Source organism: Stigmatopora nigra, chromosome 19, assembly GCF_051989575.1.
Source record: "Stigmatopora nigra isolate UIUO_SnigA chromosome 19, RoL_Snig_1.1, whole genome shotgun sequence".
Lineage (NCBI taxonomy): Eukaryota > Metazoa > Chordata > Actinopteri > Syngnathiformes > Syngnathidae > Stigmatopora > Stigmatopora nigra.
In genome coordinates, this window is record NC_135526.1 from 8,649,946 (window position 1) to 8,675,086 (window position 25,141).

General features: G+C 39.5%; 2 protein-coding genes across 2 annotated transcripts; one reads left to right on the plus strand and one right to left on the minus strand.

The window, feature by feature from the left end:
- Window positions 1-6,641: 6,641 nt before the first annotated feature.
- Window positions 6,642-13,146, minus strand: rnf121 (ring finger protein 121). The gene is made up of 9 exons (XM_077741341.1): window positions 12,974-13,146; window positions 11,334-11,371; window positions 11,041-11,182; window positions 9,924-10,078; window positions 9,743-9,850; window positions 8,483-8,603; window positions 8,281-8,414; window positions 7,566-7,667; window positions 6,642-7,019 (listed from the first exon to the last, which is right to left on the minus strand). Exons 1-9 carry the CDS (start codon window positions 13,049-13,051, stop codon window positions 6,899-6,901), a joined length of 999 nt encoding a protein of 332 aa, XP_077597467.1. The 5' UTR covers window positions 13,052-13,146; the 3' UTR covers window positions 6,642-6,898.
- Window positions 13,147-19,169: 6,023 nt separating this feature from the next.
- Window positions 19,170-21,432, plus strand: LOC144213131 (POU domain, class 4, transcription factor 3-like). Its single transcript, XM_077741427.1, has 2 exons — window positions 19,170-19,374; window positions 19,549-21,432. The coding sequence occupies exons 1-2, from the start codon at window positions 19,291-19,293 to the stop codon at window positions 20,470-20,472; spliced, it is 1,008 nt and encodes a 335-aa protein (XP_077597553.1). The 5' UTR covers window positions 19,170-19,290; the 3' UTR covers window positions 20,473-21,432.
- The last annotated feature ends 3,709 nt before the right edge of the window (window positions 21,433-25,141 follow it).

Consider the following 25,141-nt stretch of genomic DNA (forward strand, 5'->3'; position numbering starts at 1 on the left):
AATACCTATGTGTTGCTTTTGAAGGGGAAAACTTGAGAAAAATCATTGCTGGCATTTCTGAGATACTGTATGAATCGACATGCAGGCTCGTCTGCTGAATTGCATATTATTTGGATCAATATCATAAGGAAGTTAATATGCCTGTCTTTATAAATTCAAAATATCAAGTTATTCAATTTGAAAAAATAAATAAGTCTATCTTGACGAAAAACTCATGCTTATTAATGACAGAAATTACAATTTTCTTACCATAAATTTAAGATTTTGTGGCGGCCATATTGCTTCTAATGTGGAAATATCTTGATTCTTTTGATGGTTCATACTACTACAATAGTTGTCACTTTTAACAAAAAATAAAAGGAAAAAAATGAAAGACATGGTATACACTACCAACACATGTAGCAAGGGTACTTGCATCTGGCCAATCGCAACTACGGTGCCCTGAGGGTTTTATGCAAGGTACGTTTTTTAATCCTTGAATTTTATTCATAGACATCAAAATAAATTTAGTTTAGCCCTTTATCTGATTATCTTTTCTCTATTTTGAAATAATGCCTTGCGTTTTATGGCATCTTTGTCACATTGCCATTCCGTGCATGTTAACTCTAATTTGTGCGCATATAAGCCATACCCGTGATTTAGTCGCTCATTTTTTGAGCAACAAATACAGCTATAGATGCGAGAAAATACGATAAGTTGCACTCGGGCGAATCGAGAAAATTATTGATGGGGTGGTGAGAGGTAGGCAGGACATTTTTGAGAGGTGGCATAAATTTTGTGTTGGTTTAACACATTATTGATAATGGATAGTCTGTTTTTCGTCTTAAAGATTAGAAACTTCATTTACAGGATGCAATACTGACACGTTTTAAAAAATATATATATCGTGCTGCCCGAATAGCTCAGAAAAAAAAAGGAAAAAATCTTAACATACTTTTAAAAAAAGTGTTTATCCATTTTATCTTGTTTTCTTCCTTTTCTTATACTATTCATTAAAAAACATTGTGACATGGATCACTTGCTAATCCGACTAATCAACTCCTAATGCATTTACTGCAATTGGGCATTGAAATTTTGCACTCATCTACCATACCGCTTATCCTCACAAGAGTCGCAGGTGTGCGTGCTGCAGCCTAACCCAGCCAACTATGGGCAGCAGGTGAGGGTCACCGTGAATTGTTGGCCAGCCAATCACAGGGCACAAAGAGATGAACAAACATTCACACTCACACTCATCCTAGGAGAAATATAAAGGATCCAACCGACAGCCTATGATGCTAACTTTTGGGATCTGGGAGAAAACCAGAGTACCCAGACAAAAACCCCACGGTCACAGGGGTAACGGTTTAAAAAAACAACAACATCAACATTTGCTCCAACCTTCTTGTCTTGCTGAGTGCATGTAGTTTAATTAAACTACCAACCGTATAACTGCCTAAGAATCATCACATTCTTCCTCTACAACCTTGTTCCATTATAAACCATAATTACCACAGATGCTAGATGAGTTTAATTAATGCAACATAAACTAAGGGCAAATGATTAAAAATAGCATCTTCAGAGGTGACCGTGTGCTTGAGGATAAATGACGCAACCAAGGTCTCGCTTGGGTTAAAAGTCACTGATCACCTTTAAACATTGCAACGGGGGGTGGTGGATATTTTTTTGTTGCTCATTCTTTTAAAAAAAAATATATCAACCCATTACCCTTTATCCTAATCTACCCACATGCCATTTCAGCAATGCCTTGTGTGCCTCTCCCACTCCTTTGGGCATGAATACGCCCCCATGAACACAATGTTTTCTCCTGCCTTCTTTGTGGCTGCTCAGCTTCCATCATTCAAAGGGCAGCGTAGTGGAAAGACGGTCCGCAATGAGACAAGGACGCTACTTTTCCTACTGCTGTACTGGATATTGCTCCAGGCTTGAACTCACTATATTCAGTGGAAGGCCACTCAGTCTAAAGCCAGAATAAAAACATTAAAGGTTGTGGAATTTGACTGTTTGGAAGTAGCAATTACTGTTCATGTTTTACACTTTGCTTCAATATCGGTGGTGTATATCATCAAGGTTGATTATTTCTTTATATATCATTATTAATCCTTATTTTTATACTCACTTTTATGAATAATTATAATCATAAATGTATCAAATGTTAGTATGTCTATACCAGTTGTTTTCGGGCTTGAAGTGGGAGAAACCCTCAATTGATGGCCAGCCAATCACAGGGCAGAGGGAGAAAAACACCCATTCACATCACATTCATTCTTAGGGGCAATTTAGAGTGTCCTATCAGCTTACCTTGCATGCCTTTGGAATGTGGGAGGAAACCCAGGATGGTACCCGGATAAAACCCACACAGCCCCAAGGAGCACATGCAAACTTCACACAGGTGGTAATGACCTGGATTTGAACCGAGGACCTCCACTATGAGGCAGACGCCCTAACCACTCATCCACTAGACCGTCCTTACTGAATTATTGAAAAAAATAAAATTAGATCAGTTTTACTGTTTTTCCCTCTTTTAATCAACCCTATATGGCCAAACGTATCATATTTGATACATAAATTTTGAGCAATCTAACATTGTTTTCTAATGATAATAACCGATGTTTTAAATAAATATGATAAATATTTATGACTAATTATATTCGAAGTGTTAGTCTTTTAGTTCCTAGGGACTATTAAAAGCTGAGAGTTTAAAGAATTTTAAAATTTAATTTTAAAATTGTCTATGTTTAGAAAAATAGAAGACACCCCAAGTCATATAATAAATCAATTATTTGCTGATCTTTTCATAAAATTAAACCATCACCATCAAGTATAAAGCCTGTGTCACAATGCTGACTTGTTTTCTGTCAAATTAGAAATTAAACATTTCCAATCATATTTAAATAACATTTCTAAACCCTTGATATTGGGTACGCAAAGTCCCGTTAGAGTCATTGTTGCTCTGTTGTATCTCTAGATGTACAGAATAACGATGTCAAAGCCAATACCGAAGACTCTCCCAAAAAAAGACCATGTAATGTTGAGTGGCAGAGGTTGATTGACAACTGTGGAAATGCCGCCAGAACTGCGGTTCCACTTGGGAAAGCAGTGTCTGCCTGAGGTCAGAGGGCATCCAAGATGACAGACTCGGCGTCTCCCCACATCCCAGAGGGATAACCAGCTCCATATGCTAACATTCAATGGACAAAAGCCTCAACCTCAAAGTTTAGGCCCGATCACATACTATTCTTGCAAGTGAATTAAAACATATCACCTAGACGGATGGTTGTTTCTCATTTCTCATTTTCTGAAGCACTTTATCATCACTAGGGTCGCCGGGGGTGCTGGATCCCATCCCAACTGACTTTGGGCCGGAGGCGGGGGACACCCTGAATTGGTGGCCAACCAATTGCAGGGCACGAGGAGAGGACAACCATTCACTCTCACACCCACACCCAGCGGCAATTTAGAGTGGCCAATCAGCCTACAATGCTTGTTTTTGGAATGTGGGAGGAAACCGGAGTACCTGGAGAAAACTCACACAGGCCCAGGGACAACATGCAAACTCCACAAAGGTGGACCGACCTGCATTTGAACCCAGGTCCCCCACTGAGGCCGACGCACTAGCCACTCATTCGCGGGGCCGCTCAGTTTAGTTGTTAGTACCACTAATGCAGTCATAGCTCTACTAATGAAATTAATTGGTTACAGAACTTTTTTTGTAACTTGAAAATTTCGTGAGTATAGCAGTACTAGTTTATATGTAAATTCTCTAATATGTTCCACGGTCCGCACATGACTACCAACTTAACCCTTTAAAATTGATCCGAGTATCCCAATTTTGTATGAAAGATGTGAGAAACACAAAAATTGGTAAAGGTATGACTGTAATATGAAAATTGTTGCTATATTTCAGTGAAATCGATACAAAGATTGAACTGTACCCTTATTCAGAGCAAATATGAACAAGGACAATTCCAGAAAAATCGGCAAAGAGAATGTCATCTCCACTAGGTACAAATGAGACAGGAAGTCTGAGTAAATCATCATCATGTTGAGGTCGTGTCCTAAACTCAGTGGGTATATGCATTTTACAATCTTCTGCCCTCTGCTGGATTAAATAGTGCAATACACAACATTTGGACTAGTTTGGAGATTTCAAATTATTCATTCATTCATTTCCCGAACAACTTTTTCCTCATTAGGGCCGCGGGGGGTGCTGGATCCTATCCCAGCTGACTCCGGGCCAGAGGAGGGGGACCACCTGAATCGGTGGGACGCCGATCACAGGGCACAAGGAGACGGGCAACCATGCACACTCACACCTATACCGAAAGGCAGTTTAGTGTCCAATCAGCCTACCATGCATGTCTTTGTAAGGTGGGAGGAAACCGGAGTACCCGGAGGAAACCCACGCAGGTACAGGGAGAACATGCAAACTCGACAAAGGTGGACCGACCTGTATTTGAACCCAGGACCCCAAAATTGTGAGGTCAACACGCTAACGCAGGGTTAGGGAACCTATGGCTCGGGAGCCACATGTGGCTCTTTTAATGAGTGCATCTGGTTCCTAAAATATGGAAACCGCCGGTGACAGAACTGAAATACTACATCCAGAACTGCTTTAATCTTCATTTTTTTGCTGTAGACTCTTCTGAAATGCCTCCTCTCATTTGATTGGCAAAAGCATAAGAATATTTTAAAAAATATTATTTTTTTCCCGTTTAAAAGTGGTGAAATTACTAAAACAAATTGATGAGACACTCGTTTACATGTATGTATTTTGACTTTTAAATTGGTAGTATGGCTCACAAGGAATATCATTGGAAAATTTGAATTGTTTTTGGCTCTCTTTATCAAAAAGGTTCCCTACCCCTGAGCAAACCACTCAGCAGCCAGGCCGCCGACTTCTAATTATTGGTCTCAAATGTTATAAAAATAAAATTTAAAAAAAAATGAAAAGTGCAATAAACATTTTATATCCAGTAGTTTAGCAAACAGCAGTAACTACGTTATTTTTCTTCCATGCAGAAATGTCAGTGTCATTAGCGGTTAATGTTACAATTTTTTGAGCCAATCCCATACTATTGCTCACCACACAAGTGAAGGTAGTGTCGAAGTCTTCCAGTGTGACATTTTTCAGCAGCAAATCCCCAAACTGAATTCTACCATCCTCTGATGTTGATCTAAGGCAAACACACAAGTAGTGTAAACTATAAAATATTTGTCCAGGAGAATCAGTTGAATACTCACGTCTCTGACTCAGTTACGCTGTTACTACTGTGAATGTCTTCAGGGAATGATCCATTGATGAGCCAGTAGAGGAGAGTTACATCATTGCCACAGTTGGTCAAAGCTTTACAATGAAGAACCAATGACTGTCCTAATATATAGAATAAAACATGTTATGCATACTGAAATTAAAATTATTTCTTACAATCACATTCTTTAATTGTTTTCAAATAAGTAGGATTTTAGCCCACACATTATTAACTCTTCACAAGGCAAGTGACTAATTTTTTACAATATAAAAATCACTTAAGCACATGAATAGAATTGTCTTTGTCACTGTATAAGTACGGAATCCTGGTGGAAAAGTGGTTAGCCGGTCAGTCCTGTGGTTGAGAGTCCAATCCCAGGTCAAAACTTTAAACTGGGACAACTGGCTGAAGGCTCATATTTCTGTGTCTAATTTATTTTGACTAAGAGGCTAGAAGTGTATAATTACGATTGTAGTCAATGAGTTTAATAAGTGGCCCATGAAGGTTTAAAAGTATGTCTGAATAATTAGTTAAACACATTTGGAGATGGAAATTTTTAACTATAAATGGTGATGCTTTACCTATTTGAACTTTCATTTGAACATGGTCAGGTCCAACGATGACTGGCGCTCCATATTTCGAGACTGGAAAGAGAACATCTGAAATGAATAACCTATTTAAGGAAATTTAGACACAAAACCAGCAAATTGCCCATACCTTGAGAGGACTCGACAAGAAATAAACTTAGCCCCAGAGCTGTGGGAGACAGACAGTTTTGTAACACTGGAAGAAAATGGTTTGGTATCTGTAATTTGGGTTACCTTTGATGATAGACGACAACATCCCGACCCCCCAACCAGTGTCTTCTTGAATGTTCACTCAACTCAGGCATGAGATTTCTTTATATACTGTACAGCAGAGGATTTACTTCCTTCTTGCTCGCCAAACAGTGTTATAGGTAATTTTTAAGGGGAATTCCTCTCACTTCATAGTTTACTATGAAGTGTAATCATACTCCAAATCCTACTGCCAAGCTGTTATTTTTTTCATGTCTCAATAAATTGACAATTGAGACCATCTTAATGTAATGTTTTTTTTTTAAGTAAAAAAAACACGTGGATCTTTTTTGGTTAAAAAAAATTCAGGTGCAAAGAAACCTCAATGTTCCTCAAATTTTGGGAGAAAAATAATACAAATACATAGTGGAAATCTTATTAAACTTGATTAAAATAGATGTATCCTTTTTGGTCATTACTATGTTCTGAGTAATATCTGTTGAACCAGCGATATAAAAATGCTCAATTTTCTGTATTAAATTGCATTTTTTCATTGAACAAAACAATAGTACTAATAGGCTACCAAATAGTTAAGAAGTAAAAGGCAGTCAGATTCTGATTATGAACGTTTTTACTGAGGCATTAGTTGGAAAAACCAATTAGGGTCCGAAGAAAATGACAAGAATTAACAGGAAATTGAGTTCACTAATGAATTCAAACATTAGTCCGGGCATTGTGTGCCTAAAAATATATACAAAAAGTACAGACACTTTTGAGTTAATGCTTCAGTTCATTGCCAAGCTCCCAGTTATTTGAATCAGAGAAGTTTCTTCTCCATGACATAGTCTGTCCATTTCCCACACTTGTCGATCACTCCAGACCTAGGATGTAGTTGATGGCCTGCACAAAGCCGATGATAACCGGCTGCCAGGCCACCAGGTAGCGAAGCCAGTCTAAAAGTTGTCCATACATGACATGAGGCCTTTCCCAACTATAAAATCTTTGATCAAGGAAAAAGCAATGGTCAACATTTTGCAGTACAGATAGATGCCTGCATAGTAGCTGGGTTCAGGGTAAAGAGTAACTTTTACAATTCACGTTATAGTCACAAAACCTTCTAATGAATAACATGATTTGGTTCCCTGCTTTATGCACAGTAGGAAGTTTTGGGAGGGGGGGGGGAGGGGGAAGTCTGAATTACAGTAATCCCTCGAATATTGCGGTTAATGTAGACCAAACATGGAAGTAATAATCGAAAAATCGTGAAGTAGGATCACCCCTATAACTTTTTTTTCAGTGCCGAGTCCTAGTAGCAAGAGTGGCTTCCACATGCGAGTTTTAGTGTGGATTTTCATTTTTATGAACTTTTAAAAAATGTTACGTAAATTTTAAAGAAAATTAGATGAGATACCATATTAGCTTCCACTCTTTTTAAAGTCTCAGTATGATGCCTACCAAATGACAAATCCAACAAGAACAGCAGCAATAGAATTCAACCAAAATCAAATGGAATCAAATATATTTCACAGAAGGATACGGGTTACTGAACATTCGCTTTAGGTCCACTTTCTCTTTGCAGTATGGGCACATCTGCTTCTTTCCAACGATGCACCAACCTCTTATGCAGAATTCGTGAAACCTAGATGGCAAGTTAAGGAACTTCACACCTGTCTAATAATTGGAATTGTTAAAAGCATGACAAAAACAAACAAACAAAAAAACAGTTTCAGTTAACATTTTAATTTAGAGACATGGGATGAATCCCATCTCTCTGATCTGGCAACCACGTATGTCAATAACTAATGATAACCTGCTTAGCATTTGATGAGTACAAGAGCTCTTGAGTAATCTTTGACATTCATAACGCAGTAATACCATGTGAACTACTTGAAACAATCACATGAACACTATCAAAACAAGGAACAGCTATAGTTGCCTGTTATCTGTGGTCCAGGCAGTAAACTATAGAGGAAGTGAGCTTATTAAAATAAATGCACCAATTTAAATAACGGTCAACTAGTGTATGGACTGTTTCCAGTTTATAATAATGACAACTTTTTCATTGAAATGAACCGACAATGAAAACCCACCCACGGAATGTCAAAAATCTGTGATTACAAAAAGTAACATTTCTGTGACTTTTTGTTTCACTCCTAAACCAAAAAAATCCCCTATTACATTTCAAAAATATCAGTTTTCTGCTGTTCAGAGCTCATAACATTCCAATTTATATATTGGGCAAAAAAGGATACACATGGTTGCAGGATAATCTGTATGTATTCTCTATGATGCCCTCTTCACTGACATCAACAAGGATAGCTTGACCACATACGGCACAGATATTATCAGACAAATGCTTGGTTGGCATTCCTGATGCACTGTAATACTACGAAAGAAATGGACAAAGCAATTAACACTTTTAGAGCATCAGAGCAAAATAAGTGAGTTTCTTACCCCGACTGTCGAGGCCATGAAGTCCGCACACATCTCTGCAAAGTCCCTTCCAAGGACACCGTAGTAAAGCCCATAAAATAGCAAAGACACACCAAAATCCATTGCATCTTCTGGCTTTATCCTGGACAGAGACCACCGTGTTGTGTTTATAGCACTCCGCAATAAAACTAACTTCACTTATCTGATTTAATTTTCAGGGTACAATAACATCTACAGCACAATCTCTGTAGCAGAAATGTCATTCAAAATCGCACTATCACAGTAGAGTAATACCTCGACATACGGGTGCCTTGACATAAGAGAAATTTGAGATTTGAGTAAAATTCCAAGCAAATATTTACTTTGAGATACGAGACAAATTTTGAGATACGAGCATACGAAACACGGGAGGCTGCTTATGATTTCAGCGCAGTTTTCTCGATGCATGCATCTCCCTCATGTAAAGAGATCTAAGTACAGTGGCACCTCGAAATATGAGCACCCCGACATACGAGCACTCCGACAGACGAGCATTTCGAGATAAGAGTAAAATTTTGAGCAAATAATTATATTTAGATACGAGACAAATTTCGACATACGAGAAAGCCAGGTGGCCAAGACATGAGGCTGTCTATGATTTTAGTCTTTTTTGCCGCATCTCTTTTGTGTATTACAGATATCTACGAGCACTGGGCGGAGCATTGCATTTTTTCAGCGTTTTTCTCCGTCGCTCAGCGCGAAATACATCGTGATCGCTAATACGAGGAGTATATATTAGTTTTTGTTGGCTGCTCATAAAAACATCAGGGGCACTGGCTCTCTCCCCGCAACTCCCTCCCATTGTTTACAACTTTTTATTGGCAACACAGTATTTGCCACTTGGCTGGTCCACTTCTATGTGCTCAGTTCACTCAGCTCACCGCTTGGTCAACCAAAAAAAGTTTCGGCAGTTTCCTACACGACACAATTGACCATTCTTCCGTAAACAGCATGCGTTAAATATTTCCCTGAAACACGATTTAATTTTTTGGGGGGAAAAAAACTAACCAAAAAGTTGACCGCAAAAGCAATCAAACTAAACACATCCCAAACTGTTATTGACTCTGGTATCCTTACCAAGAGCGTAATGGGATTAGAACCGTTTTGCGCTTTTTTTGGTTCATTTTACAAACCAGATTACTGGTTGTCCCCATGTTATATCAAATCTATCAATTCAGTTAGGTTGACCTGACTTGACAGTGGGAATTAACTCAGTGATTATGGCTACCTTTCAGGACTTACCTGAATATAAGGTTGATACCAAAGAGAGTAAACATGACAACCGTGTAGCCAACTATTCCGGTGCCATAGCTAATCTTGTAGAGGAGGAGGAACCATTTGTACACCAATCTGCAGCAGACAATAATAAAACATTCCTTTTCATTTTATTGTCAAAGAGTCAAGGAGCAAAGTTGCATTTTACCTTGGCGTTGTGCAGGCCAGAGGCTTGCGAGTGGCACGGAAGGAAATATATGCTGTGATGACAGAGAAGATAAACCATGTGGTCAGGAACCTCCACCAGTGAAGTTTGGTAGTAAAGTAGAGAGGAACTACCCACATCTGGAATAGAGTCACCAGCTACAAGACAGCAGCATGTTGACAGATTTAAACCAGGGAAAACAAAATACAGAAAGTCATTTACGTAATTATTAACTTGATACACTAAGCCTTCGGTTATCGCGTCTTCACTTATCATGAATTCACTACTTAGGGATTTTCTTCCGCTATTAATTATTTGAATTTTTTTTTTTTAATCCTTAAAATTGTGAAAAGCCACGGGTAAACTTGTAATCCGAAGCCACTTTAGCTACTAGGACTCCAAAAAAATAATAATTATAGGGGTGACCATACTTTGCAATTTTTCAACTATCACGGCCATGTCTGTCTACATTAACCACGATATTCAAGGGATTACTGTACTGAGAAAATGCAACCCAATGAAATTAATTTCAACAAAATCCAGTGACAAGCAAACCAGACTTGGCCTTTTCCCCCCATTTAGCACACAGTAAATTTTGGCACATTACCATTCATGAAAGTGAAATTACGAGTTTATACGAATGTTGCAATGCAACCCATCAAAACTGCCAAATAAATTAGTCCGATGAATTACATTTTTAATTTGTATGAAAAAAAATTATAAATTTTATTCATAAAAGTGCAACGAATAAAACAGTAAGGAAACTAGTACTTGAGCACACACTGACAGGATAATCCCAGGGCAAAATAGTTCACTGATCCTGTTTGTTACTGTTAAACACCAAACAAAATGTATTTGTATTTCTTAAACCGACCAACAAAACAGTGCATGCTAACATTGAGTTTTCCCACACAAAACTTTTAACAAAAATTTAACATTCGGTGCCCCCAGCATTTTGTTGCCTAGTTGTCAACATTAATTGACTGAAGCACAATACTTGTGCTGCAAATGTAGTGCATATATGTACAATGATCCAGCTACAAAATAACAGGAAAAATTGATCCAAAAAAACGCTACCCAGTTGTTTCTATGAATTGTAAAATGTAGGGTCACTTCTCACATTGTAAGACTTGGGGTGTCTCTGTTTCCACTGCACAAGGACAAGCTGGGCGATGACTAGTGTGACAATGAGGATCAGCACCATTTCAGCGTGCATGGCCTCGTGGCCTTTGTGTTTGGCGTGCATCTTAGCATGTTCCACTCTGTTGGAAACAAAACATTCTTAATTCATATTTAATAAGGCAACCATTTGCTTTTAAATATATTTCATCTAGGCTGAGCATCCCATTTGCAAATTGTAACACAGTGGAAGTTTGATTTAGATTAGAAGAATTTTATTGACAAGCCACAAACCTCCACTTCTCTTCTGGTGTGAGCTTCGATAATTCAAACTGGAAACGAGAAGAGACAAAATTAGAATTATTGCCAAAACTTCAAAAATGGAAAAAGGTATAGAGAGAGGTCGGGTTGAAAACGGAGAATGACAAAAAACATACGTGGACTTTTTCATCTAATCTCATCTCATTTTCTGAACTGCTTTATGCTCATTAGGGTCATGAGGGGTGCTGGAAACTATCCCAGCTGACTCCAGGCCAGAGGCAGGGGACACCCTGAATCGGTGGAAAGCCAAACGCTGGAGACAAACAACCATGCAGACTCACACCCATACCTAGGGGCAATTTAGAATGTCCAATTAGCCTACCATGCATGTGTTTTGGAATATGGGGGTGATAGGTTCACCAATAGGCATTCCCAAATAGACATAGAACAGAACTGCTCATGCCGAGTCCCTGCCCTATTATGGCCTCACTCATTTCTTTTCTTGTTTATTAACTTCAATGACCCTAAATACAATTCTCAAGGGAGGGGTGGGAAACAGAAGTGTGACGTCAATAGTCAAAACAAATGAAGGTTTGAAAGTCATGTACAGCTCAAGGTGTTTTGAATCTTCTTTTAGATCAATCCAAGCAGTCCAAGGCATTTTGGTGTTTAGTCTACCTTAAGTTCTCAGGAGCAAAGCATTTACTTCGTCTACAGTCCTGGGTTCAAATCCAGGTCGGTCCATCTGTGTGGAGTTTGCATGTTTGCCCCGAGTCTGCGTGGGTTTCCTCGGAGTACTCTGTTTTCCTCCCAAAACCCCCCAAAAGCATGTTAGGTTGATTGGTCACTCTAAATTGCCCTTATGTGTGGGTGTGAGTGTGCATGGTTGCCCGTTCTCCTTGTGCCCTGCATTCGGCTTGCCACCGATTCAGGGGGTCCCCCGCCTCTGGCCCGGAGTAAGCTGGGATAGGCTCCAGCACCCCTTACGACCCTAATGAGCATAAAGCAGTTCAGAAAATGAATGAATGAATGCACATTTCATAAAAAAGAATGAGTTTCCACATACTCTTGGACCTCCAGAGAGAAAAAAGGTGGGCGTGAGTGTTTTTCATCGTACTTATGATGAACGCACGTAATTTGACATTTGGAATATTCATTCGATTAGCCACACCTTAGACATGACTACACGACGTAAAGTTCACGTCACCTTTGAACCTCATCGATCATTTTAATCTGTATGCCTACGGTTCACCAACAATATTGACTGATTTTATTGGATTTTTTTCCATTGTGCTCATTGTGTCAACTAAGTATCAATATTTTTTTAAGTAAAAATGACGTGCTAGAAGGAAAGGACACTTGACTGCTAGCGAGCTAGCCCAAGAGCTGCAGTGTAGACTATAGTAGTATTATAATTAACTATGGTAGATTGTTGGGGGAAAAATGTTTTGTCATATTAAAAGCTAAAGGGGTTAAAGTGATGGAGACATGACACCAATCAGGTCCTTATGCTAAGAGGACAGCTTAACAGAGGGTACAGGTGCAGACGTTATGCTAAACCTGCCAGTAGATGCTAACGCGGCGTTTCCGTGTTAGTAAGTACCGCTCAAGGAATGTCATCCACTCCTTCTATTTTTAGTTTTACGACAAAGCGCTGAACACGCCACACTCGCCTGGATTGCCTTGTCGTGGTGCTCCAGTCCATGGTCGTGCTCTACTCCATCCACCTCTACCTCAAACACCCCGGCCATTATCAGAAGGGCTTTATCTTTCGGGAGCCATTAGCGGTAGACTAGCAACATGTCACATAGTCACTTCCGGCATCACCTTTCTCCAGTTGGACTTCAAAATAAAGCTTACATTTGGCATACGCTTAAAAAGCTTTCAAAGTAATCAAAGCGGATTTTGCGTACGCTCACCTCATCTAATTTTCTGAACCGCTTTATCCTCATTAGAATCGCAGGGGGTGCTGGAGCCTATCCCAGCTGACACCGGGCCAGAGGCGGGGGACACCATAAATCGGTGGCCAGCCAATCGCAGGGCACAACACATCCATGCATACTCACACCCATACCTAGGGGCAATTCAGAGTGTCCAATCAGCCTACCGTGTATATTTTTTGGAATGTGGGAGGAAACAGGTGAACCCAAAGGAAACCTACGCAGGTGGACGTGACCTGGACTTGAATACAACATGTGTCCCATTAGTCTCATTGATGGTTTCCTATATCTGCAGTTTTCTATGACATGGCATATCGGCTATTATTTTCAAACTGTAAGGATGGGCTTGGAGGAGTGACTGTGCTTGTTCTCTGCCTAGGTCGCAGTCTGTGGGAGCTCCCCGTCTCTGGGAGGACGTCCTGTGTGTGGTTCCAGTTTTTGTCAACTTTACAACGTCTTTTTGAATCTATCTATTTTTGCTACTGAAACCAAGATGGCGCCTGTCAAGTGGCAGCCGGTGGCGGTAGCTCCGTTCACGCTTGCTCGTTTTGGGTTTTTGCTCTGGTGATTTGTAATGATCCCATTGACTTTGATTTGCTTCATACTTTGCCTTTTCTTGCTACTGTCACAATGAAAATTTTCTGAATATGGGATCGGGATGGATAAAGTTATCTTTACTTTTGTTCTGAAGTGCCAGCTAAATGTGCGTAGTATTAATTTTTTTGCGTTGCCATTGGATTGGATTGGATAACTTTAGTCATCCCGTATTTGATAATTTCATTGTGACAGTAGCAAGAGGGTGAGAATGCAGATAAAGGAAAGGCATAGTTACACATAGTTACAAGTTAGACAGTGCAGTCGCAAGGACACAGAACAATAAAGCAAAAGCACAAAGTACAAAGAAAATTAAATTATATGGGACCATTAAGAATCACCAAATCAAATCATTAAGACAGAAAAGCAGCAAAAACACAATACGAGCAAAAATGAACAGAGCTATCGCCACCAGCTGCCAATTGAGCGGCACCATCTTGGTTGCCGTAGCAAAAAAATGGATACAGACTCAAGAAAAAGACGTAGAGTTGGATAAAACTGGAACCATACACAGAAAGTCTCCCACACGATGGGGAACTTTTGCAGACTGTGTCCGAGGTAGAGAATATGCAGGGTCACTCTTCAAAGCTTATCCACACAGTTCTAAGGTCAGATTTTGATTTGACACCACAAAATTATATAAGAAGTTTTCATCAATGCAAAAATCAACAGAGCCACCCAGGTAACCTGACAAATTCCTTTCAACATATGGGTGTCATTTTCCTCTCCATTTTTGGACCGTTCCTAATGTGTTTGGAACGTGTCCTCGTACTCCATGACCTTATAGCTCTGATGAAAAAATTGGAACCCTAGAAGAACTTTGAGAGAAATGAGAGTCACCATTGAAACAAGTTTTGCATGTGAGGAGTCAGGCAACCAAAACCAACCAAAACCTCAACAAAAATGGCAAGTGCTGTTGGAAAACAGAATGAAATCTAAAAAGGTTCCTGCTAGGAAACAAATAATGAAATCTATAACAGCTGTTTGTAAAGGTTTCGGATGAGTTCAAAACAGGGCATTTAAGAGTAATCAATTGCCCGAATTTGGAAGTTTTCAGGCAAACAGTTTTAAAAAGTAAAGTTTTGTTAGCATGACGTCGCCTGCTCCATGTGATGACCTTAATGTGTCTCTATGCTGTCTTCCTGCATGTGGCACTTAGTTGGAGTCTGTGCTGGCAAACACCCAGAAGAGCCCCTTTGCATCCAAGCCGTACTCCACGTGCCTTGGGGAAACGGTGAAAGCACTGCAAGCAGAGGAAGCCCTTAACAAGTAACAGGCTCACTGCTTAATTTTTTAATACACATTATGTGAATGGATAGGGACAAGACCCTTTTATATCAATCTGTGTGTAGGAAAGGGGGCTGTAATTCTGGAACCCAGACAGTCACATTTTGAAATCTAACATTTTGTTGTTGAGCAAGAGTAAATGACATAGTATATGAAATTCAAGCCACATGACTGAGTTGCTGAAATGATATTAATGCGACATGAGGCTTAAAACAAAAAAAAGCAATTGTACATTCCCCAATCAGCTTCACAAGAAAGACTTGCGCGCTACTTCGCGGTTCAGCTATCGCGGACTCAGAGCTTCGCTGATTTTTTTCAGGAAAAAAAATAATAAAAAATTTAAAGATATTAAGTTAAAATTATAAATTACATCATTTTACAAGAGGTGGAAACAAAATATTCAATAAGAATTAGTAATTGCATCAAAAAAGGCCAAAGAAATGGTCAATAACATGGTGAGAGTTCAGGAATCGCATTGATGACGTCATGGCTGTTTACAGGCGCATCTTCACCGCCCAAAAAAACAATGTTCACAACTCCCAATAACGATGTTTCATACATGCAGAAAACTGCAGAAGATCCTTCATATGGACTACTATGATGTTTTTGCTTGGTGGTGCTTTTGTGCACGTGTTATACGTTTCTTTAAGCATTTTTGAAGGGGCACGCCTACTTCGCGGAAATGCAGCTATTGCGGGGGGTCCCGGTCCCCATTAACCGCGATAAGCGAGGGAACACTGTACTCTTCATTGGTTGCTCAAGCACCTAGAATTGACTTCCAGTGCATTAAATTATATTAAATGATACAATAATTTGGAGGTTCAGCCAAACACTTTAGTTGTGTTTTATAGAAATTATTATTTTTTTGCTTGTCCGGACCATTGATCAGCAGTATAATGTTTTGATCCTGAAACCAGTTAAAAAGGAAAAGCATATCATACATTGATTGTATGAGTTCAAGTTTGATGACGCATTAATTTTTAGTAAAGATTTCTTAAAATATCAGAGACTTGATGTAGAGTACAAAATTCACCACCAGATGGGGAGCTTGCAAGGCATGCTGAACGTTTCCTGCGGATTTTGTTTTAGAATGACAAAATCAAATCGTCGCACATAAAATAGTGGTTAGCAAAAAACAGGAGACAAACAAAACAACTTATGATAGAAAAAAAAAGTTGGTTTGCAAACATAATGTTTAAGAAACAATTATTCGAGTGAAAATCTCACTTAACAACCACCCCTCCACAATGTTCTGTTCGACTGAAACACAGGACAGGCTAGTTGTGTCATAACATCCGCTTTTGATAGGAACACCCTGCCTAACATGGTTTTCCCACCGCCTACTTTTCTCCCTGCAGGTTCTAAATTCGCTCGTGGTTAAAAAATGCATTAGCCTTCCCCCCTGCCCATGCTTATCTTCACTGTGCACATTAAAAGCGCAGCCACTTTAGCAAGCCCAGAGGAAGAGCTAAATGCTAACGAAGCCCAATCAGACACTTAACGCTCTCTCGCACCGATGGAGGCCATCTCATTAAAGTTTAAGTTGCCGGGTACAAAAATCAGGGGCGTGAGGAATGAGAGTGAGAAATGAGTGGAAGACCAAATGGAAAGAAAGGTTTCTGAGAGGTTAGCAAGTAAACTTAGACAGAACGTCTAATTGAAAAGTGAGCCGAAGATTAAGAAAAGTCAAGTCACAAGTTAAAGAAACTATTTCCACAAAAGGTTAGAAGGAAGAACGTGGGGATGTTTAAAATAACTTATTGACATACCGTATTTTCTTGCATATAAGCCATATTTATAACTAAAAAGGTAATGAGTGGATCGAGGCTACGGCTTATATGCGCACAAGACTTGCTACACTCTTTCACCAGTAGATGTCTCCAAAGTAACATTTAGTATTTGTTGGTTATTTTCTGGTTTGCAGTAAGAAAACAACCATTAGTGGATGATTTAATTCCTTGTGATATTGACCCCAATAATGTGCTTTTGATTCATAAAGTCACTCAGAAATACCAGGTGTGATGATTTTTCTTAAGATTTTCCGATCAAAGTAACACATTTGTACTCCCTATTAAAACCATGAATATGGGGATGAAAATTGTGAATCAGGGTGCAGCTTATATGCGAGAACTTGTAAAATTTAATGATTTTAAGGCAATTTTAAGGGTGCAGCTTATACACGGGCGACTTACATGCAGGTAACTACGATATGTGCTTTGTTGAGACTGGACCAACAAGTCTGAAAAACTAAATTTCTGATACATTTTCCAATCAAAGTAAATGTTTAAGGTCATTTCCAGGGGTTCTTATAAAAAGAAATTAAAAAAAAAAAAGATTGCCAACAGAGGCCCGGCAGGTGAGTGGTTGTCCTCATAGGTCCTCGGTTCAAATTCTGATCAGGCCACATGTGTGGGGTTTGCATTTAGTAGTAATAGTAAGTAATGGTTTTGTATTAGTACAATAGTGTGCGTTCAATAAAAACATGAAAATTACACACGTGCAACTAGATGGAACCAAGAACCTCAAAACTTCACGAGAGAAATGCTTAACACTTAACACACTTAAGCGCTGTGTTGTCCTTGACTCGTTCCCCTTACCCAAAAAAAAAAATAGAATAAAATAAAAAATAAAAACAATGAAATGTAGTATGATCTCACATGCACTTGGGATTGAGATACAACTATCACTCATGGATCTAAAAAAGACAATAACACATGAATTCAATATGATATACAGATAATGATGACAATTCCCAAACAATGGCCACTCAATAATAAATGACCATGATGCTGATTAGGGTGAGAGTGCGAAAAAGGATTATACATGCTTTATTTCAAGTAAAATAATAGTTGAAAGCACGAGTGTGGGTGTATGGTGACATGCGGTCTAAGTAGAGGATCAGTATTTCTAACTCTTAGTCCTTTCTTGGATATCCATACCATTTAAAACACCACCTGTCTTTGCCCGAGTCAGCTAATTGCACCACGTCATCGGGTAATAAAAGAAAAAATGCGATGGAGAACAAAAAGATAGGACAGTGGTAGGATCCGAGAACCTATTCTGTATGGTTGCCCGCCTCTTGTCACCAGTGTAAGGAACATTAGCACCAGAGTGGTAATGGATGCCAGCCTCTCCGCCATGCTGCCTTTTGCATTATTGACCAACTGAAAGAAGTACTTGAACAGTAGGATCAGATGGACACACAGTGACAACTCTCTTTGTCACGTGTTCCTTAGTTTAGGTACCCTCTATCTTCTTTTTTGGTTTGTCTCTTACCGAGGTATCATGTCGCGTCAATCTTGGCGTGTAGAGCTTTTATATACACTATACTGTACAACAATAGCAGCCAATATACATTTATGTTATACTGCATTTACTCACATATAAGCCGCTTTTGTCGGACAAAAAATGTTGACTGATTCGAGGATACGGCTTATATGCGCATAAAAACATGCATAGCTCTGTGATGTCATGACGCGAGCGAATGCGGCCGATACGTTGATTTATTTCAAAATAGAGAAAAGATAAACATATAAAATGCTAAACAAAATTTATTTTGACATCTATAAATGAAATTCAAGAAGAAAAAAAAACGTCAGGCATACTAACTTGTGATGTTAACCCTAATAATATGCTTTTGATTCATACAGTATCACACAAATACAAATTTTATCCCAAGATTTTTCCTTCAAAGTAAAAAATGTGTACTCCCTATTAATCATGAATATGGAGGTGAAAATTGTAAAATTTGACAATTTTAAGGCAATTTTAAGGGTGTGGCTAATACAGGGGCGACTTATATGCGAGCAAATATAGTAATAATAAAGCCATTACAACAGAAAAAAGGTTGTTAAAGTGCTTTGTGTGTGTCCTGTAAGTGATAATATGCCAAGTTCAATGTCAATGTGGAATAAAAACAGTTCATATTTAGGCAAACTCTGTTTTGACCGTCAGTGTCGGTGGCGACCAATGAGTCAGCTGGCTGTTTTACTTTCTTTGCGCATGCGCAGATGCCCACCTGTGTCTAGCCTGGCTGAGTAAAGTGCTGCAGGAAGGGGAGGACGAGAGCGAGGTGTCGTGTGGCCAGAACGGATGCGCACAGTCCAGAGTGAGGACGACCTGTGGAGAGAACCAGAGGACCAAAAGGGAAGAAAAAAGAAGAAGAAAAGATGATGATGATGATGACCGTGGATGGCAAGCAGCACTTGAGTCTGCACGACGGCACGCGGAGAGTTTGCGCGCAGGAGTCCCAGGTAGGTCGACGCCAGGGCACCGGGGAGGGAGCCACCACTGAGGGAAAAATGCGTAAATGTGATTTGACATGACTTTGTTCCATCTGATACACGCTCCTCCCTCCCTTTCCATATGAATTTTTATGACCCTCCTCTCTGACACAATTCCCTACTGACTCCCCCCGCCGCTTACAGCTCCAGGCCAATATATTGGGGGGCGGCGTGGAGGAGAGCCTGCTGGCTCGGGCAGAGGCTCTGCAGGCGGCGGCTGACGGCATCCTCGTCTCCCAAGCAAGGCGAGACGCTGGCTTCCATACCATGAGCGTCGCGCCGTCCTGCGCCGCCTCTTCCTCCTCTTCCTCCACCATTTCGTCCATCATCGCGTCCCACCATCACCAGAACTTCCAGAGCCATCAGCTGGGACAGACTTTGGAAGCTGGGGACCTTCTAGAGCACCTCTCTGGCAGCCTGGGTGTAAGCGGGATGGGTGCACCGGAGCCGGGCTTGGCACACCCTCACCACCACCACCATCACCATCACCTGCAGAGCATGGGGCAGCTGCACCAGGCCATGGCCGTCATGGGACACCCTCTCCCGGCCATGCAGGCGCACAACGAGGTGGAGTCGGACCCGCGCGAGCTGGAAGCCTTTGCCGAGCGTTTCAAGCAGAGGCGCATCAAACTGGGCGTGACCCAGGCCGACGTGGGCTCGGCCCTCGCCGACCTCAAGATCCCTGGAGTGGGTTCTCTCAGCCAGAGCACCATCTGCCGGTTCGAGTCACTCACCTTGTCGCACAACAACATGATCGCCCTGAAGCCGGTGCTGCACGCCTGGTTGGAGGAGGCAGAAGCAGCGCACCGGGACAGGAGCGCCGCGCCGGAGCCGCTAGGAGGTGGGGGCGGTGGGACGGCAGAGGACGCCAGGCGCCGCCGACGCACTTCGATCGCCGCCCCTGAGAAGCGCTCCCTGGAGGCCTACTTCGCCATCCAGCCCAGGCCGTCCTCGGAGAAGATTGCCGCCATCGCCGAGAAGCTGGACCTGAAAAAGAACGTAGTGCGGGTCTGGTTCTGTAACCAGAGGCAGAAGCAGAAGCGTATGAAGTACTCGGCTGTGCACTGACTTTGAACGCGTCTTCAACAAAACACCCTCGTGAAAAAGACGATCCAGTGGAATTAAAAAAAAAAAGATTGCAGCTCTTAAAACGGGAAGTTTGGAATTCATCCCTTCTTTTTGATTTTCTTCATTATATTGATTTTTTTTCAGGGGTGGATATTCTCAAACTTTTGGCCTCCAAGGGTTATTTTCCTAAGGAACACCTGAAAAATCCAACGCCGATTAAGTCATGACTAGCGAAACATCCTTAGATTTGTTCCACTTTGAAACCAAAATATTCACATTCTCGCCCTTAATCTATCAGTTTTAAAGAAATGTTTTGCATAGGCACATTACAAATTCCTTTTTTTAAAAATCACACAAGTCCAAAATCAAGATTAAAGCTATCATTTTTTAATTAGAACCGTTAACATTGCATTGTCAAAGAGAGCTAGCCATTGGTCAAAAACATTTTTTTAAACACACAGAAACCTCGGAAATAACCGACAATATTGATTATAAAAATATTCATGTTCTGCTAAACTGAATGATTTGATTGTCATTATTTTACATGATTTAATAATTTAAATGATTTTTTTCATTGAAATTGATCATGAAATCGTTGATAGCTTTAATGATACATCAACAATCACATGTTTAATTTATGTACTCTATTTTATTTATTTATTGATTTATTTATTTTACCCCAACATTGACTGTGCGCCTAATGTACAAATTCTGGTTGTGCTCAATGAGCTCATCCCTATTTGTTGGTTTACAACTATATTACACTGCCTCAATTAAGTTCTCAAAACACACATTGATCAAAAACATAAATAATACTATAAAACAGAATAAATGCAAGACTAAATAAATCAATAATTATAAAGTTCAAAGATAGAGAACAAAGCACAGATGCTGTACCTTGTTTGATTAATGCGTCTTATACTCAGGTGCATCTAATATGCAGAAATAAGCTTATAGTTTGAAAAATATACGAATACAGTGATGACATAGATACATTTGATCAAAATCAGACCTAAAACAATAAGGTAAAACTAACTTTTTTATTTGCTTACCAGCCCTATTATGGAAGCACTACTTTATAATAACCTGACTCTGTAAGTTATAAGAAAGAATTTTATGTTTTCAGAGTTGACCTTGCAGAGAATAGTTTGTTTTAAAGAATGAAAATGGGACTTGTTAAACTCACAGTTGTGCTGTACATTACTAGAAATACACCAGACACCTTATGTCACTTCAGGGATATTAAGTCACTTTAGTACTGATGCAAAATGGACGCTTTTAATGTTTACTGTGTGTGTGTTTGATGGCATCACTTCATCACGTCTTTGTGTAAATACCACTGAATGTTTCCCTAATGCCTGAAACAATAATGAATGGTTGCTGTGTGGGTTCATTATGTGAAATTGTTTATTCAGGTAATAGCACACTATATTTTATAGTCTTTTGGGGGGCATTGTAGCAAGAGTTTTATGCATTTCCCAAAAGCCATCCGAACTACCAAAACACTTGCCGGTCAGTTTATTAGGTACCCCTGCCCAATGCAAAAAGAATAATCTCTTTTATGCATTTAATTTGTATTGATTTTTTTGTTTGTTTTACAAGTAATGATATTATTGTTTATGCATTTTGCATGAGGGCCTAAAATTGTGGCTGGCGAGTGTTTGTGGACACACGCAAACCAGCACATCAGTGAAAAAAATTGTTGAACCTTTAATGGAATAAATGACGGATTGTTTTATAAAAATGGTGTCATTCATTTGAAAATTGGAAATTGGGTCTAATTTTTTTTTTATCATCCATTCCTCGATAGATTAAATATGGATCCCTGTCTTTACATGGCTTTGTTTTTTTAACCTTTAGGTGACCTATTTTGGAGCATTTTAATTTGGGATCCAGCGTTAAAATGATGCAGTATAACTTTACATTTTGTGCATATAAATGTATATATGTTTTAGTGCAAAGTAATGTGATAGAATCAACTTCTATATATTGTAGCATATTAGGACTTTGATGCACAAATTATGCTTTTTTTTACTTAAGCACTTCAATTTACTGGCTCAATAACAGCACCACTCCATTTTGAGTGGGAGGGGCAAATAAACAAGCAGTTGTTAACCCCTTCCAGTCAAAATTAATTGGACGCCTCGCACCATCAATGGGACTGAAAACTTCACATTCACTGCAAGTGAAATAGACTCACTCACTCATTCACTCTCTCACTCACTTACTCACTCACTCACTCACTCACTCACTCATTCACTCATTCACTCACTCACTTTCTCACTCATGATGAGTATCAATTTGTAAAATGCCTTCCACTGTAATGACCAACATCCCAAAAAGGGTTAAAATTCTCTTTTCTAATATTTAATATAGCATTTAATCTATGACAGCATTTTATTGCACTGCTCTGTTATTATTAAATAAAACTGTATTTTTGCCAGGCACAGACATGCAATTAATTAATCATTTCATTGAGTGGTTTGAATAATGAATGAATGAATGAATTTTATTGTCAAATATTATAACCGTACCTGGTACAAAAAGAAATGGTAGCTTTGCCTCTAATTTTCCTGTCAAACCAGCTTTATTTACTACAGTAATCCCTTGATTATCGCGGTTAATGTAGACTAGACAGGATCATGATAAAAATAACAAAAACGTGAACTAGGGTCACCCCTATTTAAAAAATAAATAAATAACAATTATATATTTTTATTTTACTGCAGTGCTGAGTCCTAATAGCAAGCAAAGGACGGGGGAGTGGCTTCCGCTTGCAAGTTTCAGCGTGGATTTTCACATTTTTCTGAATTTTAAAACATTTATTTATTTATTTTATTTCAGTGCTGAGTTCTAGTAGCAAGCATGGGAAGGTGGAATGGCTTCTGAACTTGCAAAAAAATGAAATTAACCAAAAAAAAATCCCCCTGAAAAAATGTGATAGTTGAAGCCATGATATTCGAGGGATTACTGTATATCGAATGTGTTAAAACACACATCAGATCACATAAATTCATATATCTATAACTGATTTTGTGAATAATTTGGGCGAATATTTGATATTTTCCAGGAAGAGATTGCATTGGATTGTATTATAGGTGCAAATAGATGCTGTAAAATGTCAGTTGGGTACATTCAAACAAATAGAATAATAAGGGTACATCAATAGGAGGTTAAACAGGGTCTGGGTCTAGTGAATAATGGATGTTCTGCTTGATATGAGAAGCTGCCTTGTTGGTAAGTGGATCTGATGGTAAGTGTGTGTATGCAAGAATGTGTGTGTGTGTGTGTGTGTGTGTGTGTGTGTGTGTGTGTGTGTGTGTGTGTGTGTGTGTGTGTGTTTGTGTTGTGTGGCGACGGAGGGGCACTTTAATTATTTACCGGGAAGGTTGTCATGCAACATGATTGCATTGAATTCTTTTTTTTCTGTTGACAGAAGGGGAATGAAAGTTGCTTTAAAGTGGAAGAGTAGTTAAAAAAAAAAAAACTTTTCTAAGTTCTTATTTTAAAGTCGTGAACATTTGTTGATTTGTTGCATCATCATTCAAGTGTTTTCTATACATTTCTGGCACATAGATTTTAAATTTAGAAGCTTACAAACAGTATGACCACAATGGTCCCAAAAAAAAATGGCAGACATTCCGGAGGCGTTATGGAATGCAAGAGGGGAAAGTGGGAGGTGCTTTTGTGTTTGGTGTTGCGGGGGGCACCCCAAAAAATCAATAATTCATTCACAGCCAGCAGCAACAAATGAGAATGAGGGAGGCGGCTACCTTGGCTACTCTGTTAGTCATCTTCTATCACCATCATGACAGCGCATGTCAACACACGTGTGCGTGCACATACTTTGGAAATGAGGATTGGGTGATGGATGTCTTCTAAATGGAGACGATGTCCATCTGTCTGTAACTGCATGGAGTTTTTCTTTTGTCAGACCCTTCTGGATCAACAGCATCTAGAAACAAAGCAAAACCTTTGATTGCTTCCATCATTCAAGGATGCAGCACACTGCGTGGTGTGCCTTAAATCCTGCAGGTGGGCCGGATGGGGTCGGCTGAGAGGAACTTGAATTCCTTCCACCGTGATTTTTTTTTCAACAAAATGTGTGAAAAATGATGTACAAATTATGTGAATATTATATAAATGTAAAAAAAAACAACAAGCTTACTTGGCTTAAATTATTCAGTTATTAACTTACATGCAGTACATGAAATGATGTCTTTCTTTTGTTTCCGATTAATTTTCAGTTTTGATTCGTTTTTTGGGGGAGCTAAGAGCTTCCCATTCCAATAAAAGTACTTCCAAATGTGAATATTTATTAACTTGAAGTAGCACCTGACTTAAACCAACTGTGAACACTTGCAAAAGCTATCCTCTTGTTCAGTTGAAATAAAAACCTTGGGACCGATTTGACACCCCTGCGTTAGCTATATACGTAGCTATATAATCCCGCAAAATACAAGCACCTATGCATAGCGCGTAGCTAATGCGGCCAATCAATATTGTTAACATTTACTCATGCTGCGGATGTGTACTGCATCATATAATTTGTGGACACAGTGTTAGTCATAATCTAATGTTCTCATTTTCTGAACCGCTTTTATCCTCATTAGGGTCGTGGGGTGTGCCGGAGCCTATCCCAGCTGACTCCAGGCCAGAGGTGGGGAAC

Excerpts from the sequence above, each read along its gene's own strand:
- rnf121 (XM_077741341.1), bottom strand. The coding sequence starts at position 13,051 with ATGGCCGGGGTGTTTGAGGTAGAGGTGGATGGAGTAGAGCACGACCAT. Across the intron at positions 9,851-9,923 it reads CTGGCCTGCACAACGCCAAG|ATTGGTGTACAAATGGTTCC; the intron begins GTAAAATGCAAC and ends TGTCTGCTGCAG. Across the intron at positions 8,604-9,742 it reads GGTATCAACCTTATATTCAG|GATAAAGCCAGAAGATGCAA; the intron begins GTAAGTCCTGAA and ends GTCTCTGTCCAG.
- LOC144213131 (XM_077741427.1), top strand. The coding sequence starts at position 19,291 with ATGATGATGATGATGACCGTGGATGGCAAGCAGCACTTGAGTCTGCAC. Across the intron at positions 19,375-19,548 it reads TTTGCGCGCAGGAGTCCCAG|CTCCAGGCCAATATATTGGG; the intron begins GTAGGTCGACGC and ends CGCCGCTTACAG.